Source organism: Molossus molossus, unplaced genomic scaffold (genome assembly GCF_014108415.1).
Source record: "Molossus molossus isolate mMolMol1 unplaced genomic scaffold, mMolMol1.p scaffold_m16_p_7, whole genome shotgun sequence".
Taxonomy (NCBI): domain Eukaryota; kingdom Metazoa; phylum Chordata; class Mammalia; order Chiroptera; family Molossidae; genus Molossus; species Molossus molossus.
Genome location: NW_023425401.1, coordinates 72011715 through 72031752, shown reverse-complemented (window position 1 = coordinate 72031752; position 20038 = coordinate 72011715). Strand labels below are relative to the sequence as shown.

Sequence of the window (20038 nt, the reverse complement as noted above, 5' to 3'; positions counted from 1 at the left end):
CAGATGGCTTCACGGGAAAGTTTTACTGAACATTTAAAGGAGATCTAATACCCATTCTCCTCAAACTATTCCAAAAAATCCAAGACAAAACACTTCCAAACTCATTTTATGAGGCCAGCATCATCCTAATACCAAAACAGGATAAAGACACTATGAAGAAAGAAAACTACAGGCCAATATCCCTGATGAATACAGATGCTTAAATCCTTAACAAAATATTAGCCAATCGGATCCAGCAATAAATAAAAAAATTATTCATCATGACAAAGTGGGTTTCATCCCAGGCATGTAAGGATGGTACAGTATTCGCAAATCAATAAATATGAATCACCACATAAACAAAGGAAAGATAAAAACCATATGATCATGTCAATAGATGCTGATAAAGCATTCGATAAAATCCAGCACCCATTTTTGATAAAAATGCACAGTAATGCGAGAATTGAGGGATCATATCTGAACATAATAAAGGCAATATATGAAAGTCCTACAGCCCACATCATACTCAATGGGCAAAAATTAAAAGCATTTCACTTAAGCCCTGGCCAGTTTGGCTCAGCGGTTAGAGCGTCGGCCTGCGGTACGGAGAGACCCGGGTTCGGTTCCTGCTAAGGGCACGTACTTCGGTTGCAGTTTGTCCCCGGCCCTGGTTGGTCGTGCGGGTGGCAGCCACTCGATGTGTCCCTTCACGTCGATGTTTCTCACTCTCTCTCCCTTCCTCTCTCCCCCTCCCACTCTATCTGTACAAAAAATGGAAAAATATCCTCGGGTGAGGATTGAAAATAAATAAATAAAAAAAAATAAAAAAAAATAAAAAAGCATTTCACTTAAGAACAGGAACAAGACAAGGATGCCCACTTTTGCCACTCTCATTTAACATAGTACTGGAAGTCTTAGCCACAGCAATCAGACAGGAAGAAAAAAAATCAAAGGGATCCAAATTGGAAAGGAGGAAGTAAAACTGTCCTTTTTGCACATGACATGATACTATACGTAGAAAACCCCAGAGACTATATCAAAAATTTATAGACTTAATAAATGAATTTGAAAAAGTAGCAGGATACAAAAGTAACATCAAGAGATCAATGTCATTCTTATACACCAATGATGAACTCACAGAAAGGGAAACTAAGAAAACAATCCTATTTACCATCGAAGCAAAAAAATTAAGATACCTAGAAATAAACTTAACCAATGAAATAAAGGACCTATTCGCAGAAAACTACACGTCATTGCAAAAAGAAATAGAGGAAGATATAAAAAAAGTGGAAGCACATACCTTTTTCATGGATTGGAAGAAATAACATCATTAAAATGTCAATACCACCAAAGCAATCTATAGATTCAATGCAATCCCCATCAAAATACCAACGATATCAAAATACACTTCAAAGAACTAGAACAAATACTTCAAAAGTTCATATGGAACCAAAAAAGACCTTGAATAGCCACAGCAATCTTGAAAACAAAGAACAAAGTTGGAGGTATCACATTACCAGATTTTAGGTTTTACTACAAAGCCACTGTAATCAAAACAGCATGATACTGGCACAAAAACAGGCAGATAGACCTGGAACAGAACAGAGAACCCGGAAATGGACCCAAGGCAATATGCTCAATTAATATTTGACAAAGGTGGCAAGAGCATACAGTGGAATAAAGAAAGCCTCTTTAATAAATGGTGTTTGGAAAACTGGACAGCTACATGCAAAAAAATGAAACTAGACCATCAACTTATACCATACACAAGAATAAACTCAACATGGATAAAAGACATAAATGTGCCTCATGAATCCATAAAAATCCTAGAAGAAAATGTAGGCAACAAAATTTCAGATATCATACGCAGTAGAATTTTCACTGATACATCACCTAGGGCAAAAGAAACAAAGGAGAAAGTGAACACATGGGACTACATCAAATTCAAAAGCTTCTGCACAGCAAAATATACAATCATCAAAATGGAAAGGCACCCACTGTAAGGGAGACCATAACTACCAATGATATATCAGATAAGGGGTTAATTTCCAATATATAGAGAGTGCTCATACAACTCAACATAAGGAAGACAAAGAACCCAATTAAAAAATGGACAGAGAGGACTTCCGGTCGAGATGGCGGCGTAGGTAAACGCGGTATCGCGTCCTCCCACAACCACATCAAAGTAACAACTAAACTACAGAACAACCATCATTCAACACCGCCTGTTAGTGAACACCCACAGGAATAGGGCCCACAACCTGGGCATGTGATCTGACCAGGAATCAAACCAGCAACCTCTTGGTACATGGGTCGATGCTCAATCAGTGAGCCACCCCTGCCAGGCAACTCTATGTTTCTAAGTATAGTTTTAAGACAGGGAATTAGAGGCTTACATAAACTATTACTTATATAAACTAAAGAGCTAAAGCCAGAGAAGCTATCACTGACCACCTCTGTCTGTACTAAAGTGATTCTCAAGAGCTTGCCTAGAAGCCAAGATATCTGGAAACAGCCACCACCCTCTTTCAGCCTGCAGCTTAGGAGAAAGTGATTCACAGACGCTTGACTGTCTGCTACTGCAAAACTATACACCAGCCTTGGCTCACACTAACCTTGGTTTACACACTTGACTGCAACTGTACCCTGTTAATAAATCTCTCTTTCTTCAACCTTCCAAGTTTCCTGAGACTACCTCTAACTGGCCAACTTCATAAAAGGGAACTTTAGGAAATATAGTTCCAAGCCTCTCTTCTTTGAGTCACGGAAGAATATGGGACGGAGTGACCAAAATGCCCAACTGACAATAGGCAAATTTAGCCCAGTTAGCACCTTCTGAAAAGTCTGTTTTGGTTTTTGTTTTTCATTTTAATTATTTTCATTTTTTTACTTTCAATTAGTTTACATTCAATATTATTTTGTATTGGTTTCAGGTGTGCAATATAGTGGTTGGACAATAGTCACAGAAATGTAAATTATAGCGTAGAGAACATAGTCAACAATATTGTAAGAACTATGTATGGTGCCAGGTGACTACTTGAAATAGTGGAGGGACCACTTTGTAAAGTATATGATTATCTAACCACTACGCAAGTTTTTTTTTTTTTTTTTTTTTTTGACAGTACCATGTACCAAAAAGGAGTAAATAATCATTTAAAAAATCTGTATAGCCAAAACCCATATCTCTGATAAAAATATTTGTTTCTTCTTTAACCAAGAAAAAAAGACAAGTGATCTCCTTATTAGGGTAAATATTTATGCCACTCCTAAGATTAACTATTGAATTACTACATTCCAGATAACAGTCAGGAACATGAGCTTCTTAACTAGTTTTAAAAGAACCACAAGGTTAAGAGAAACAGCTTTGTTTCTGTAATAAACCAAGTTACTTTTTTAAAATTTAATTTGTTAGTAATACACACAGACTTGTACATAAAACCTGGCTTGTATAGCGCCAGACTGAATGATGAAGTACTTTAGAATTTGGATTATACATTTCCTTGCAAAATGACACAGAGGGACAAGATATGGGTGAAAATACTGATTATCTTAACAGTTGCATTCCTCTGTGAAAAATAACTTTATGTTTTGAGGAAAATGGCTTGCTAGACCATTTTACCTGTGCCTCTTCATTTTACATGAGGCCTCTTCAAGTTATGTTCTGAAAGAAAGTTGCAAATCAAAGAGATAGGACTTATGATTTCCCATTTCACATGTAAGAAGCTTAGAAGTTGCGCCTCTATCCTAACAAGTAAAAAGCTAACAGACTGAAAAATCAACAACACTTCTGGGATCCTTTAGAGAGGTCAAGATGCAAGGCAAATTGCTGCCCTCAGATTGGAGAGTCAGAGATGCTAATGTAGAGAGTAACAACTTCCTGGAGCAGAGACTCATGAGTAGAAACCACCACAGAAACCAGTGCCACAGTAGGAAAGCTTGAACTGAAGGATATGAATTGCTGAAAACTCATTGTGGACAACTCTGATAGTTAAAAACTGCAGAGGACCTAGTCATAGGGAGACCCCCTAAATTTTGTGAGATTTACCTCTAGGAACATGACCAGGCTCCCACAGTAAACACAAGAGAAATTTCCCATTCTTCCGGCAGGGGAGGGGGGAAAAGATCCGTTTTGAAATATACCTGTGCACTCTGGTCTTCAGAACAAGGCCTACCCGCACAAGAAACTACTTAACCAAAGTCTAACCTCCTGAAATACTACCAGAGCTTAAATGATGTTAGGAAAGGGAAATACCAACTCCAGTTCACTCTAGAATTTCACTTGGAAGAATAAAAATACCCAGCTCCTGCCCACTCTAATCATACTCTCCCACCCAAAAGGGGAGGGAAAAAAACTAAGAAACACTTGTGAAGTTTGTAGTCCACAGCACAGTCTCACTAAAAGACTGAGACCTAAATATTGGATTATGGAGTAATTCCCGTCCCCCAACAAACACAGTATAAAAGGCATATTTAAAATACTTCCTTTCACATGGTATATCTGGCTATCAAGAAAATACAATTACCCTGGTCAGTTTGGATCAGCAGTTCGAGTGTTGGCCTGTGGACTGAAGGTTGTCAGGTTCAATTCCCGGTCAAGGGCATGTACTTGGGTTGCAGGTTTGATTCCTGGTCCCAGTCAGGGTCCTGTGTAGAGGCAACCAATCAATGTATCTCTCATATCCAGAGTTATCTCTATCTCTTCTTCCCTCCCTTCCACTCTATCTAAAAATCAACGGAAAAATAGCCTCAGGTGAGTATTAACAGAAAAAGAAAGTACAACTATACAAAAGGGGAAAAAAACAACTACAAAACCCACCATCTAAAAAAACAGAGTGAGCATCAGAAACAGACATGACAAGGACGTTGGAATTACTAGTATGGGATTTAAAACAACTATGATTAATATACTAAGGGCTCTAATGGGTAAAATAGACAGTATGCAATGAATGAAAGTAATGATACAAAGGACAAGAGGCTTGCCCAGCAGGTATGGCTCAGTGGATTGAGCATTGTCCCACGGACTGAGAGGTCCCGGTTCAATTCTTGGTCAGGGCACATGCCCAGGTTGTGGGCTCAATACCCAGTAGGGGGCGCGCAGGAGGCAACCAATAGAATTTTCTCCCTCTTGTCAATGTTTCTCTCTCTCTCTCTCTCTAAAAACCAATAAAAACATGTTTTAAAAAATAAAGAACAAGAGGCTAAAAGAACAAGTGGGCAATGTAAGCAGAGATGAAACTCCCAAAAATAAACCAAGAAGAAATGCTAGAGATCATATAACAGAAATGAAAAAAAGGCTTATTAGTAGACCAGTTGCAGCTGAGGAAAGAATCTCCATGGTTGAGTATATCTCAACAGCAAACTCCAAAACTGAAAAGCAAGAGAACAAAGTCTGAGACAAAAAACAAACAAAACAGAATATCCAAGGACTGTGGGGAAAGTACAAAAGTTGTAACATAGGGTTAAGGGGAATACCAGAATGAGAATAGAGAAATATTTGAAATAATAATGACTGAGAATATCCCCAAATTAATCCATACACAAAACCACAGAGCTAGAAAGTTCAGAGAACAGCAAGCAGGAAAAATGCACCCCCCTCCCAAAAAAAATAACAAGTAAGCATATAATTTTCAAATTACCAAAAATCAAAGATAAAGGAAAATATCCTGAAGAAAGTCAGAGGAAAACAAAAAAATTTACCTTTAGAGGAAAAAGATAAAAATTATATCCTACTTCACAAAAACCATATGTACAAATAAAGAGAATAAAATGAAATATTTCCTGTGTTAAGAGAAAGAAAATTACCAACGTAGAATCTGTACCTGGTGAGAATATCCTTCAAAAGTGAAGGATAGAGTTCTCAAATAATAACTTGAGAGAATTTGATGCCAGCAGACCTGCCCTGCAAGAAATGTTATAAAAATTTCATCAGAGAGAATAAAAATAATATAGGTCAGAAACTCTAATCTACATAAAGAGCATCAAAGAAGGATTAATGAAAGTAAAATAAAAACTTTATTTCCTTATTCTTAAATGATCTAACAATTTGTTCAAAATAATAACAGCAACAAAGAATTTAATCGTGTGTGTGTATATATATATGTGTGTGTGTATATATATACATATATACACACACACATATATATATGCTTAGGTACACTTTTTTTTTTTTTTTTTACTTTTTTTTTTTTTTTAATCCTCACCCGAGGACATTTTTCCATTTTTTGCTCAGGTAGAGTGGGAGGGAGAGAGAGGAACAGAGAGAGAGAGAGAAACATCGATGTGAAAGGGACACATCGAGTGGCTGCCACCCGCACAACCGACCAGGGCCGGGGACAAACTGCAACCAAGGTACGCGCCCTTAGCGGGAACCGAACCCGGGTCTCTCAGGACCGCAGGCCGACGCTCTAACCGCTGAGCCAAACCCACCAGGGCTACACTTTTATATAAGTGAAATTAATGAAAGCAATGATACAAAAGACAAGAGGAAGGAACAGGAGTATTCTATTATTTTATGGTACTCATATTACCTGTGAAGTGATACAGTTGAAAATTCTAGGGAAACAACAAAAGTACAAAAAGAGAAGTATAATTGATAAACTATTAAAAGAGAAAATAAAATAATATAAAATGCTCAATTAAAACCACAAAAGGCAGCAAGAGAGTAGAAGACAAAAATAGGAACAAAAAAAAACAAAGGCAGCAAAGAGAAAATTGTACCAAGGGCAACAAAGTGAAAATAGTAATGAATAATAATCCAAATAATCACTTCAAACGTTATGATTTAAATGCATAAACAAAAAGATAAAGATTGTCAGAGTGGATTAAAAAACAAGATCCAAACATATATTGTCTACAAGAAACCCACTTTAATTTTTTTTCTTTATTGATTTTTAGAGCAAGAGGAAGGGATAGAGAGAGAGACAGAAACATCGATGAGAGAGCACATCAACTGGCCACCTCCTACATGCCCCCCACTGGGGATTGGGCCCACAATCTGGGCATGTACCCTGACTGGGAATCGAACCGGAGACCTCTTGGTACATGGATCAATGCTCAACCACTGAGCCACACTGGCCAGGCCAAGAAACCCACTATAAATATAAAGACTCATATAGATCAAAAGAAAATGGATAGAGATAAATATACCATGCTAACACTAAGCAAAAGAAAACAGCAGTAGCAATAATTTCAAGAAGGACATTACATAATAATGGGGTTTAAGAAGACATAATAATCTTTAACATGTATGCACCTATAACAGAGAATCAAACTCCATGAGGCAAAAACCCAATCAAACAGCAAGGAGAAACATAAATCCAATATCATCGTTGGAGATTTCAACACACCTCTATGAGAAATGAACAGATCCAGCAGGCAGAAAACTAGTAAGGACATAGTTGAACTCAACAACATTATCAATTAACTGGATATAACTGGCATCTTTAGACTACTTCATTCAACAACAGCAGAATATGCATTCTTCTCAAGCACACAGTGGAACATTTTCCAAGACAGACCATATTCTGGGGCATAAAATATATCATAACAAATTTTTAAAAAGAACAGAAATCATACAATATCTGTTCTGAGGCTACAATGGAAATAATTAGAAATCAATAGAAAGATAACTGGAAAAATCCCAAAATATAAGAATATTAAACAGATCAAAGAGATGACTAAACTGTTCTGTATTAGTAGCTAAAACTTTGGGGGTGGAAAAGCAGAAAGCAGAGGAAGTGCAAAAAGGTGATGAGGAGGCTAAAGTATGCAAAGAAAGGAGCCAGTAAGACATACGCAGTGAAAGTGTAGACTGGATTTCTGAAAACCAAGATAATTAAATTTCCATTTTCAGTTGTCTGCTGTGCTCTGCTGTCTTGATCCTTTGGTAAAATGCCACTAGGCCTACAGTCAGAAGAGGTAGTATTTTAAGGAACAAAAGGAACAGGAGCAGTTTCAAGATAGCAGAACAGAGTCAAACATAAGGACAACAAAGTAACTCAGAAACTAAGTCTGAATTACCACTCTTGCTCCCTACTCTTGGACTTGAGAAAGTAGTGTTTGGAACTTTAAGTCTGATAATCAAATTCAGAGAAAGTTAGGGTTAAGAGAACGCGATCTGTAAACTCAGAACAAAATGTTTTGAGATTAAGAGGGTAGAAGAAAATGAAGTTGTGAGGCAAGAGGACAGGTACAGGACTACCACTCTGGGAGAGGGAAAAGAAATTCCTGTCAGGAAGAACAATTTAATGTTTTTCATGCACTGTTTACAAGGATCAAAACGTTTGACAATGCATTGGTTGGCATGGGAAAACAGGCATGTTCATACATTGCAAGAAGGAGAGAAAATCCATTTCTAAGAATATGGCCTACAGAGCTACACAGGTGAAATGACTTAGGTTTTCACAGTCTTTCATGTAACTGCAAGAAGTTAAAAATAATGCATATGTTGTTACTGTTAGGCTGGTTATATAAGTTATAAAGGTGTACCCTAAAGTGGGATATTATAGCCTGGCCAGTGTGGCTCAGTGGTTAAGCGTAGACCCATGCACCAAGAGGTCACCAGTTCGATTCCTGGTCAGGGCACATGCCCAGGTTGTGGGCCCGATCCCCAGTGCGGGGCATGCGGGAGGTGGCCAATCGATGTTCACTCTCATCGATGTTTCTGTCTCTCTCTCTCTAAAATCAATGAAAAAAAAAAAAAATTATAAAATCTGTTACCTCTTGACCTTTCCTGAGGTTTCTAGATGGCAGTACAGCCATCCTTTAAAATAAATGAATGAATGAATGAATGAATGAGTGAATAAAAATAAAATAAAGTGGGATATTAGACAGCTTTAAAAAAAATAAGGAAGGTCTTTATGTATTAGAAGGTATTGATCTCCAAGATATATTGAGGGTGAGAAAAGCAAAACACAGACCAGAGTAAGTTGTATGCTATAAGTTTGTGTAAAATAAAAAAACAAAAGAGGGGGCCATCTGAAGAAAAAAATATTTGTTGTATATGTCCTCTGAAAAGACACCCAAGAAACCAGTAACAGTGGTTTTCTGGGAGCACAGGAAGCGGGGGGAATAGGACTTCTCAGGCTAAATCCTTTAAATTTTTGAATCATGTGACTATATGTTATCCAAAATACAAGCACTTAAATAGATATAAATATCCAAGGGATGCTCTGAGCAGATGAGAACTCTACAGCTTGTAGAGCCTGTGGCTTACTCCCATCTCCCTTCTTAGAATACCCTCTACAGTGTCTGGCAACCTCAGCTACTCCACCTCCAAAATCCTCTATCCCTGACATTGCCCTGTCCAGTGCCCCCAAATTATCTGACTCCTCACACCTCCAGTCTACAATTGCCACCTCCACTCACCCTTTCTGGCCTGAGTGTAATCTGCTTTTCACTACCACACCTCTCTACTTGACCACAGGTCATCTAAGACTTCATTGCTAAACCCAATGGCATTTCTTCAGATACATTCTCCAGAACTTGAGTCATCTTTAAAACTTAATTGGACCTTCTTTAAATTCACACCTTTCTTGCCTTCACTCACCTCATACTGATGTTTTCTTTTCACACTTTACTACTTTCCTTCTCCATCTTGCCCCCTAGATGTACATATTTCCCAAAGCTCAATTATTGTTCCTTTTTTTTTTTTTCTTCCTGGGTAAAGGGTTGGGATCAGGGGAAATACCCTCACTGTTAAGGTTTCCATTACCACATTTATTCTAAAGATCCAACATCTTGAGCTGTGACTCATCCTCTCCTCCAAGCTCCAGTTCCAAGAAATGCAAACTGGGCATTTCCACCTTGCCATCTCACCCTGGCCTGGGTAGATACCTGAGTGTCTTTACTTTTCAGCAAAGGCTAAGTGCTCCACAAATTCTACCAGGTGCCCAGCTTGAAATTCAACAAATATCCTCTGCTATCAAAGGCTTGGTGTGGCTAGCAATCCTTCTCCACCCTTCCCCTCGCAAGTTTTCTTTGAAAATTTCTGTCATGATTTCCTTCCTCTACATTTTCACTGACCCACCCATTTCTGAGTTACCCTTTCATTTAGTCAACTAATATTTAATGAGGCATCATGCTAGACGCCATGGGAATACAAAGATGAACAAGGCACATAGACAGCTATACCTGAAGTTAGAGAATCTGGATGATAACAAAAAAAGAGATAAAGGGAAATGGGAATTCACAACATGGAGGTATTATTTCCAGAGAGAAAGCTCTAAGAAAACTTTTCATACAGTAGAAATAACATTTGAACAGGACAGATATAATTAGCTAAATATAGATAAGAAAAAAGCATTAATCAAGTCGGAAACATAAGGGCTTGAATCCACATTCTGCCCCTACGACCCTGTGACTTAGAGCAATTTACTTAACCCTCATTTTCCTCATGCACAAAACAGAGGTAATAATAGCATCTTGTTCACAGGCATTTTGTTAGGATTAAATAATGGGGTAATGTGCAGCAGATTAACAATATGTTATATCATGAAAATGTAGTGCTGAATGGAAAAGTTAAAGAGACTAAAATATAAACTGTAACACAATACAATTATTTAAATTAAAGTATATTACACAGTAGTTGCTAGGGGTTAGGGATCAAGGAGGGTGTGACAACAAAGGGGCAACAGAAGGGAATGTTTGAGAGGATCTGAATTTTGCTATACTGATGAGTATAAAATCCATGCATGTATTTTATTCATTGAACCGTACACCAAAAAAAGATGTTTACGTATGTAAATGTAAAAGGTATTTGTATAAAATCAATAACATATTTTCATGAATATATGCAAACAAAAAGGTAAACATTTACTACATCAGAACAGCTGTCTTTAGAAGGGTGACAATGAGGATGGAGACAAAACAAAGTAAGAAAATATATATGAGTGGCCTTGCACAGATCTACAAAGACAAGGTGTAACACTCTAGGGCTGAGGAGTACCCTCTGTGTCTGAGATCTCCTCCTCTGCCCTCAAAAAGGGAAAAAGAATGACCTACAGGAGGGTAAGAAAAATAAAGGAGAGTAAGTACAGAATTAGGGAAGTGAGAAAGTGATAAGTAGGCAGAAAGTAAAGTAAGAAACAGACAGATTTGAAAAATATAGTCTCACTAGTACAATCAGTTGCATAAGTACAAATATCAAATCTATATATCTATATTTATATCTACAGATAGATAAATAGAAGATAATAGACAGATGATAGCTGGATAGATGATAGATGATAGATAGATAGATAGATAGATAGATAGATAATAGAGGAAAGAGAGAGAGAGGAAGGAAGGAAGGAAGGAAGGAAGGAAGGAAGGAAGGAAGGAAGGAAGGAAGGAAGGAAGGAAGGAAGGAAGGAAGGATTTTTACTATCAGGCCATAAAGCCAAATCTAGAGTGTGGCATAGTGTGTTGTTAAATAAACTTTGGTGACTGATTAAATCAAGTAAATAGCAGGATTTATAGCATGGACTAAAGGAAATGAGTGAGGGGGACATCAAGTTTCTAGGCCGAGTAAATAGAGGGCAGTGGTGCTCTTCTCTGGGAAAGCCCCATGAGGAGAAGTACATTTGGGGAAGATGTAAAACGGCAAGTCCAGCTTAGGTTTTAATGAGTTGGGGTACCTGTGGAACCTTTAAATGAAGATGAGCAATCTAGGCTTATAGATGTATGGATCTAGAGATGAGGAGAAAGACCTGGTTGAACAAATCCACTTGGAATATCCCTAAACATAAGACTGGCAAATAAAAGTTGTGGGAACAGCTGAGTTTCCAAGGACAGTGGGTAGGGTGAGAAGTACCCTAGGAAAGACAAACATTTAAGGAGCAGAAAAAAGGAACCAAACAAAAAGTAAGAAATGAAGTCACCAGAGAGATAGGCAGAAATCCTGGCATCATGGGAACGTTTCAAGAATACGATCAATAGTGTGAAAAGGCTTCTGCTAAATGTGGCAAGATGGAGGCCACTGGTGCTCTTCACCTGAGAGGTTTTTTGGTGTTTTTTTTAAAAAATATGTTTTTATTGATGTTTTTAGAGAGAGAAATAGAAATGCCGAAGTGAGAGAGTTACATCAATCGGCTACCTCCTGCACACCCCCTACTGGGGATCAAACCCATAACCCGGGCATGTGCCCTGACCGGGAATCGAACTGGAGCCTCTCAGTCCATAAGATGATGTTCAATCCACTGAGCCACACAGGCGGGCTCACCTGAGAAGTTTTAATGGAGCAATGAGAACCAAGTCAGACTGCAGTGGGATTGGAAATAAAAAGGAAGTGAGAAGGTGGGCAAGGACACAAAATAATGAGTGTTTAAGGCAGAAGAGAAAAGAGAATATTCAGATGGAGACCCAACGTCTGGGAATGTTTTCAAAAGACTAAGAGGAAAAACTCATCAAAGAAGTAAAGGTCAAAATTATAGGTCAAAAAGAGTATCTGATGATTGATGGAACTATTACTGGGCCAGGTAATATAAGCTTAATATTAATGCAAAGTTCCTATCTTTCTTCAGAGCTTTTAAGACATGAGACTGGGTGAATCATGGGGTCCTTCAAGTAAAGGTTCAGAGACACCAGAAAGTGGTTTACAGAAGTCAACATCTAGGGGAATGAAGTAGTAGGAAGGCCTACTTTTGACTGTTTACCATAGATTTTAAGTTCTACTAGTTATGTGTATTTACATATTATAAAAGAGAATTTAAAAATATATATTTAAGATTAATTTCCTTGCCCTGGCCGGTTTGGCTCAGCGGTTAGAGCATCGGCCTGCGGTCCTGAGAGACCCGGGTTCGTTTCCCGCTAAGGGCGCATACCTCGGTTGCAGTTTGTCCCCGGCCCTGGTCGGTCGTGCGGGTGGCAACCACTCGATGTGTTCCTCTCACGTCGATGTTTCTCTCTCTCTCTCTGTTCCCCTCTCTCCCTCCCACTCTACCTGAACAAAAAAAGGAAAAATGTCCTCGGGTGAGGATAAAAAAAAAAGATTAATTCCCTTTGGGACCAAAGCCAGACTGTAGCAGGTTAAGAATGAGACAAACAGAGGAGAAAATGGAGAAATTAGATGCAGATATCTCTTTCAAGAAGCTAACTCTGAAAAGGATGAGAAAATAGGATTACAAAGCTTGATGAGATGCCATGTGTTGTTTTGTTCTGAAGAAAGAAAAAACTAAAGCATTTTGAAATATTAATGAGAAAGAGCTAGTAGAAGTGAGGTAAAGGAGGTAACTAGGGAGGCATTGCAAGGTCTAAATAGGCAGCCGAGTTTGCAATTCAGAGCATAAAGAGGGGTACACTTTCACCAGAAATGTCTTAGACTGAATGCAATGCATCTATTCCCCATGCCCATCCTCCTTTCTTCTTCCTACATCCAGCCCAGTGGTAGAGGGGTAAGCTGCAGCAGGGTGGGCCTGATTAGTATAAGCCAATTGGCAAAAACTAGCTCCTTAGATACAGTACTTGGTCCAGGAATGGGAATATGACCTGATTATAGCCAATAAGACCTAAGAAGGCATTTGAAGGGGCTTCAAGAAAAAAGGTTGCCCCTCCTCTGGGAAAGCTGCAAGAAGCCATCTCTTTCTCCTGGACATTTTGTTGGATCAAAGAACGGGTACAGTGGAAGTGAGAGCACCAACGTAATACAGAGAAACATTTTATTAAGCAAAAGTAATTGTCCCCAGAATAACATAAAGCAGGGTTCCGAGCCCAATGCCCCCCACACAATGCTGCCTGTGCCACCCATAGCCCATGAGAATTGTTTCAGGATTAACTAGTAAATTCTCATCTCAGTGAAGCAGGGAAGACACAGATAAGAATGCAGACGGGCCTGCCCTGACAGGTGTGGCTCAGTTGGTTGGAAAGTTGTCCCATACACCAAAAAGTGGTTTGATTAGAGACAGGGCACATACACAAGTTGCTGGTTTGATCCCTGGTCAGGGTGCATGTGGAAGGCAATGAATCAATGTTTCTCTCTCCCATATTGATGCTTTTCTCTCTCCCCCCAACCTTCCCCTCTCTAAAAACCAACTTAAGACAAGAACGCAGATGGACCTAATGCTTCCCATATTGCCCAGAGCCACATACATGGCAGGTTGGAGGGGAAATATTTTCAAGTTTGTGCTGATGTTTCTGAAACCTCGGGAGAGAGAGAAGACACCCTGTGAAGGAGAAATGAGAAACACCACAAGAAAAGCATTCTTTAAACTGGTATTTTTAAAGAACTCACCTCTGCATTCATCTTGCTTTCTTCTTTCAATGGCTGTGAAGACAAAAGCAGAGGTTCAGGACTCTGGTGGCACCTGCCCCAAACTCCATGCAAATACTCTCCTTCACCACCCCCACTTTCTCCTTTACTATTTCCTGTCCTATTGACCCCATATTCCACAAATGCTTTCACGACCTTATGCCCTCCAGCAAGTGTACAGGCCAGTGTATAATTCGGAGGCTGGTGGTGGCTGACTCCCCTGGGACATCATGCCAGTGATGTTTCTCTAAAGAAAAACATTTCCAATCTCCAAAGTCCACCCTCTATACTGAAAAACTAGCTGTGAATATCATGCTTCTGTATACTTAAAAGAATGCTGCAATTCTGAAAGCTGGTGCTCAGACAGGACAGCTTTGCATATACCCTTCTTTTATGGGGACAGGCAAGGCAGTAAAAAATACATACTTCTTTTTCCCTCCTAGCTGCATTTCCAGAGGACTTATATTTATTATGTTAAAAGAACAATTCAACAGGCTACTCTGAACCCTTAGCATCAAGGTGGAGGAAGAAGGGAGCAAATAAGTGAGGAAGAATGAGGAAAGAAAAAGTGAAGATAAGGAGAAACAGGAGAGAGAAGAAAAAGAAATAAGAAACTAGTAAGGAATAACGGTGTTTCCAAACTTTACTGTACTCCTGAAACTGCTTTTTGAACATGGTTATTTCTGGGATCTACACTCAAAGATTTTGATTCAGAAAGTCTACAGGGGAGGGGAGGCTAAGAATCTGCGTTTCCAACAGGCATCCAAGAGATCAGGTACAGATGGTCAGATAGCCACACTTGGAGAAATACCAGAACTTAGAGTAGAGCAAAGACCCTTAAGAATTAACTTTCCCTTTCATTTTTGAAAACTGTTAGAATTGCCACTTTATTTTAACTAAAACCTGGGCAAACTATGGCAGAGTGAGTGCGGTAACCAGAGGTGACAATGAAGGACTAAAGTTGATTCTTCAGCTCTTCCACCTGAAGATTCCACCAAGATGCTAATGAAAAGGACTGCTCAGAGCTTACAGGAGAGGACAGAGGGCCTTCCATGGCCTCTGGGAATGAAAGGCTATGGCAGCCCCTATTCTTGCACCCAGCTCTGCATTTGATCTTATTTTCTTTCAAACTATAGGAAGCTTTAAGCATAGTGATGATTATTATGAATAACAGCAAAATAACACCCATTTTTCAAAAAACCTTGACTTGCCCCACCAGTGTAGCTCAGTGGTTGAGCATCGACCCATGTACCAAGATGTTGCTGGTTCAATTCCTGGTTGGGGCACATGCCCAGATTGTGGGCCAAATCCCCAGTGGGGGGGGGGTGACATGCAATGTTCTCTCTCATCAATATTTCCATCTCTCTCTCCCTTTCTCTCTCTCTAAAATCAATAACGAAAACATTTTTTAATTAAAAAACCTTGACTCTTGGCAATCCTAATTACAGTTCGGGTGATCAATTGTGTTATTTGTTAAAAATAACATGTTTTCAGTAATTCCCTTCCCTTTTCTCTTCCTACTTGAGAGTAGGTCAAAACCTGGCCAACACACAGGCTCTTTCCTTTTGACATCTGGAAACTTTTAATACTTCTTGAAAATCTGAAAAAGGAAACTTGCAAGAGGACAAACCCTAAAAACCAGAGAATGATATAGTGGGTAAGCTTTCTTCTAGATCTCTGAGAGTCAGTATGGGTGTGATGCTTTGCTTCTATTTTTAAATCTCCCTTGGAGCTTAAATAAGAGTGGGCAAGTCAGATAACAAAATGCACAAATATGAGGAGAGTGATAACAGTGGTAAGCCTACTTGTGTCAGCTACTTTATATATATTAACCCTAATCCTTGAAACCTTGGCAAAAAAACTAATGTTAATTCCATTTTACAGATGAAGTATCTGAAGTTCAGGGTGGGTAAAAGCACTTGGCCTTACAGTCAAGTGACACAGCACTGTAATTTCCAGACTTTCCAGTTGTAGAACCAAACCCCAGACTGCCGCAGAGACCTTTACAGATTGTTATTGTCACCCAGAGAGCTTTTATGATAACTAGGAGCCCTTGTGTGTTTGGTCCTGCTTCAAAGACAAGGATGGGGAATCTTTTTTTTCTGCCAAGGGCCATTTGGATATTTATAACATCTTCAAAGGCCATACAAAATTATCCACTTAAAAATTAGCCTGCTTGCCCTGGCCAGTTTGGCTCAGCAGTTAGAGCATTGGCCTGCAGTCCAGAGAGACCCAGGTTCGGTTCCTGCTAAGGGCGCGTACCTCGGTTGCAGTTTGTCCCCAACCCTGGTTGGTCATGCGGGTGGCAGCCACTCAATGTGTCCCTTTCACGTCGATGTTCCTCTTTCTCTCTCTCTCTCCCCCTCCCACTCTATCTGAACAAAAAATGGAAAAATGTCCTCGGGTGAGGATAAAAAAAAAAAAAAATTAGCCTGCTAGACCAGGCTGGTTTGGCTCAGCAGTTAGAGCATCAGCCTGTGGACCAAAGAGCCACTGATTCAATTCTGGTCAAGAGCTACGTGTACCTTGGTTTCAGTTTAATCCTTGGCCCTGGCTGGGGTCATGCAGGAAGCAACCAATTGATATGTCTCTCTCACATGAATGTTTCTCTCTCTCCCTCTCTCCCTCTCTCTCTCTTTCTCCCTCTCTCCCTCCTTCCCTCCCTCCCTCCCACTCTATCTAAAAATCAATGAAAAAATATCCTTGGGTGAGGATTAAAAAAAAAAAATTAGTCCACCATATTTGGTCAAACATTTAATTAATTCACCCCTAATGTGATGGCTGGAACTGATTCTCTTTGGTGAGGTGTGTGATGTTAGCTGGTATTGATGATGTTGCTACTCACAACCACTTTTCCAGGTTTGCATAGGTCAGTCTGGAGCACAGTTGACACTTTGTGATGGTAATTTTCAAAAGAACTGCTCTGAGCAGTAAGTTGTTCCAAACACAGACATGCATATTTCAGTGCATGTCTCCTCAAAGTGAGAAATGCATCACTGCTTATGTAAGGTTTATAGAACTCAAGCAGAGAGGTTGTTATACCTAACTTTCAGCTAATCATTGTTTTGCAGCTAAATGATTTCATGTTACAGGTTGTCAGGTACTTCAGCTGGTTCTACACTGAATCCCACTCCCAATTCTCCTCCACCATACCCAGATGTCTTCTCCTAACCCTTCTTTGCCTGTAGCCTCTGACCCCGCTCTCCCCTCCCCTGTCAGCCCCCACACCCAATCACATCGTGCCTCATAGGAAGAAGTCAACCTTCTCTGCCCTCTCCATGAAGTAGTTGGAACAGAAAGGGTAGTGCGGGTCCATGTTCCTTTCTCTCTTTCTGACATATCTGCCACTGAAAAACGCTTAGGATCTTACTTGACTAACCCCACTGCCTTTGCCAAAGAATTCAGATACCTCACTACAGACTAAGGGAGATCACTCAGGGTCCTGATGAAAATCCAGCACTTTTTTCTGAATCGTCTGACCAATGCTATGATTCTCCACACACGACTAGACCCTACCTCAGAGGCAGGGCTACAGTCCTAGCTACACATTTCATCTCCCAATCAGTTCCAGACATTAAAAAGAAACTATAAAAGGCAGAGGAGGGCCCTCAGACCCTCATTATCAATGCTACCCCTCATTATCAATGCTACCCCTCATTATCAATGCTACCCTCATCTCTAAGCTCCATGACACCCTCCTGCTACCCGCAGAGGTAGCAGTAGTGCATTGCAAAGGATCCTGTTTCTCTAGGGAACACTCGTGTAGACACAATAGCTCGGGGTCTCACCTTGGACACCTCCTCTACACCCATCATGTTTCTCTCCACTCCCATTAAACCCTCTTATACTTCCCAGGAAGAGGAGACTCTTCTACAAAAAGGAGGAAGAAGAACTGACCAGGGATGAATATTCCTCAAAGACAAAATTGCCCTGCCGGGGGAGCAGGCTGCAGCCCTCCTCTCTGACATCCACCACTCCCTACATATAGGACCTAAAACCCTTTACCAGTTTCTGCAGTCACTCTTTTTCCTCCCAGGCCTCTGGCAAGCTATTGAAAAAATACACGCGGCCTGCACTGTCTGTTCAAAAGCCTCTCCTCAAGGGGATCTCCACTCCCAATTCCCTACCCACCAAATGAGAGGACACCAACCAGCCCAAAACTGGCAAATTAATTTCACCCATTGCCTCCCCACACAAAACTCCACTACCTCCTTACCTTTGTTGATACCTTTTCAGGATGGAACGAGGCCTTTCCCACCCCCCAAGAAACAGCAGACACCATCGCCTCTATCCTCATTGACCAGATCATCCCACATTTTGGACTGCCTACAACCATTCAATCAGACAACGGTCCTGCCTTTACTGCTCAAGTGGTTCAGCAGGTAGAGAACTCCCTTGACATCACCTGGAAACTCCACATACCATATCATTCGCAATCATCTGGTAAAGTCGAAAGGGCCCATGGTATCCTCAAAAACCACCTGACCAAACTTTCTATTGAGGCCAAACTCTCCTGGCTGGTCCTTCTCCCTCTCGTTCTCACCAGGACTAGAGCTACTCCGCGGGGCCCTACAGGGCTCAGCCCCTTTGAACTGCTTTACAGGAGATTGTTTCTAATTAACCACAATTTCCCCATAAACCCCCCACCTCTGGCCATATACCTCCTGTTCCTATCGCTGCTCTGCCACCTCTTGAGGGAACACGTAGATCAAACCCTCCCGCCTATAGGGGGCCCTGACGGCGCCCAACAGTTCCCCTCCAGCCAGGAGACAGCGTCCTCCTACGAGAAATCCAGCCCAGCTCCTTGCAACCTCGGTGGACAGTACCCCATACGACACAGGATCACTGCCGCTGGTAGCCCAAGACATTTGGAGGTTGCCTCTACCATCCCGTGCCATAAACTACTTTGGGCTGTCCAAATTTAAACTCATCATTAAAGACCCCTGGGATGAGAAATGAATAAAGGTGTAGAAGAAAAAGTCTACAGATGACACACAGACAGCTACCCCTCAGCCACCCTGGATAGTCACCTGCAACCCCAAAAAGACCCATTCTCCTGGTGGGCCCTGATACATCAAGGGGCAGAAATCTTGAATCACTCCAGACTGGGTAATGTTACTGACTGCTTCATGTGTGCTTTTCTTCGCCATTCACCCCTCATGGCTGTTCCCCTAATCCAGGGCTTCAACAACTCAACTCCGCCCAGCCCACCTTTTCCTCCACTAACAGAGGTACCCCTATTCCAGGAATTCCTCACCCAAAACTTCTCTATTACATAGGCTCTTCTATCTCCTATCACCTCATCTCATCTCCCTTTTAATTCCACTATCATGGTCACTGCTTTACTTAATGCACCGCTGGAGGATTCTTTTGGTGCAATGAAACCTAACTAAATCTATAAACACCTCATCCCCTTTTCCCTGCTTACCGGTTATCCTAGTACCCCAACTTATGATGTATATATAGCCAAGTGGAATTCCTTTTCTTGCTATTCCAACTGGTCCACCAGGAGAAAAGGGCAGTCTTTCTCCTGGTCCTGGTGGGGCTCTCTTTAGCCTCCTCCCTTGTTGCCGCAGGTATGGGAGGTGGCACAATAGGACACAGCATAACAACCACTTCCCAGATGGAAGAAAAACTCCACATAGCTGTAGAGGTGTCAGCAACATTCCTAGCCTCTCTCCAGCACCAGATCACCTCCCTTGCTCAGGTTACACTCCAAAATTGACGGACACTGAACCTACTAACAGCAGACAAGGGAGGGACCTGTCTCTTCCTCCAAGAACAATGCTGCCACTATATCAATGACACTGGTCTAGTAGAAGAAAATATCAATGT

General features: G+C 40.6%; 1 protein-coding gene across 1 annotated transcript in view; it reads right to left on the bottom strand.

The window, feature by feature from the left end:
- Positions 1–20038, bottom strand: part of BLVRA (biliverdin reductase A) — a 229804-nt gene that overhangs the window by 169049 nt on the left and 40717 nt on the right. The window contains exon 2 of the mRNA XM_036246321.1: positions 14186–14218. Coding sequence (XP_036102214.1) covers positions 14186–14218 — 33 coding nt within the window. The remainder of the gene's footprint in view (positions 1–14185; positions 14219–20038) is intronic.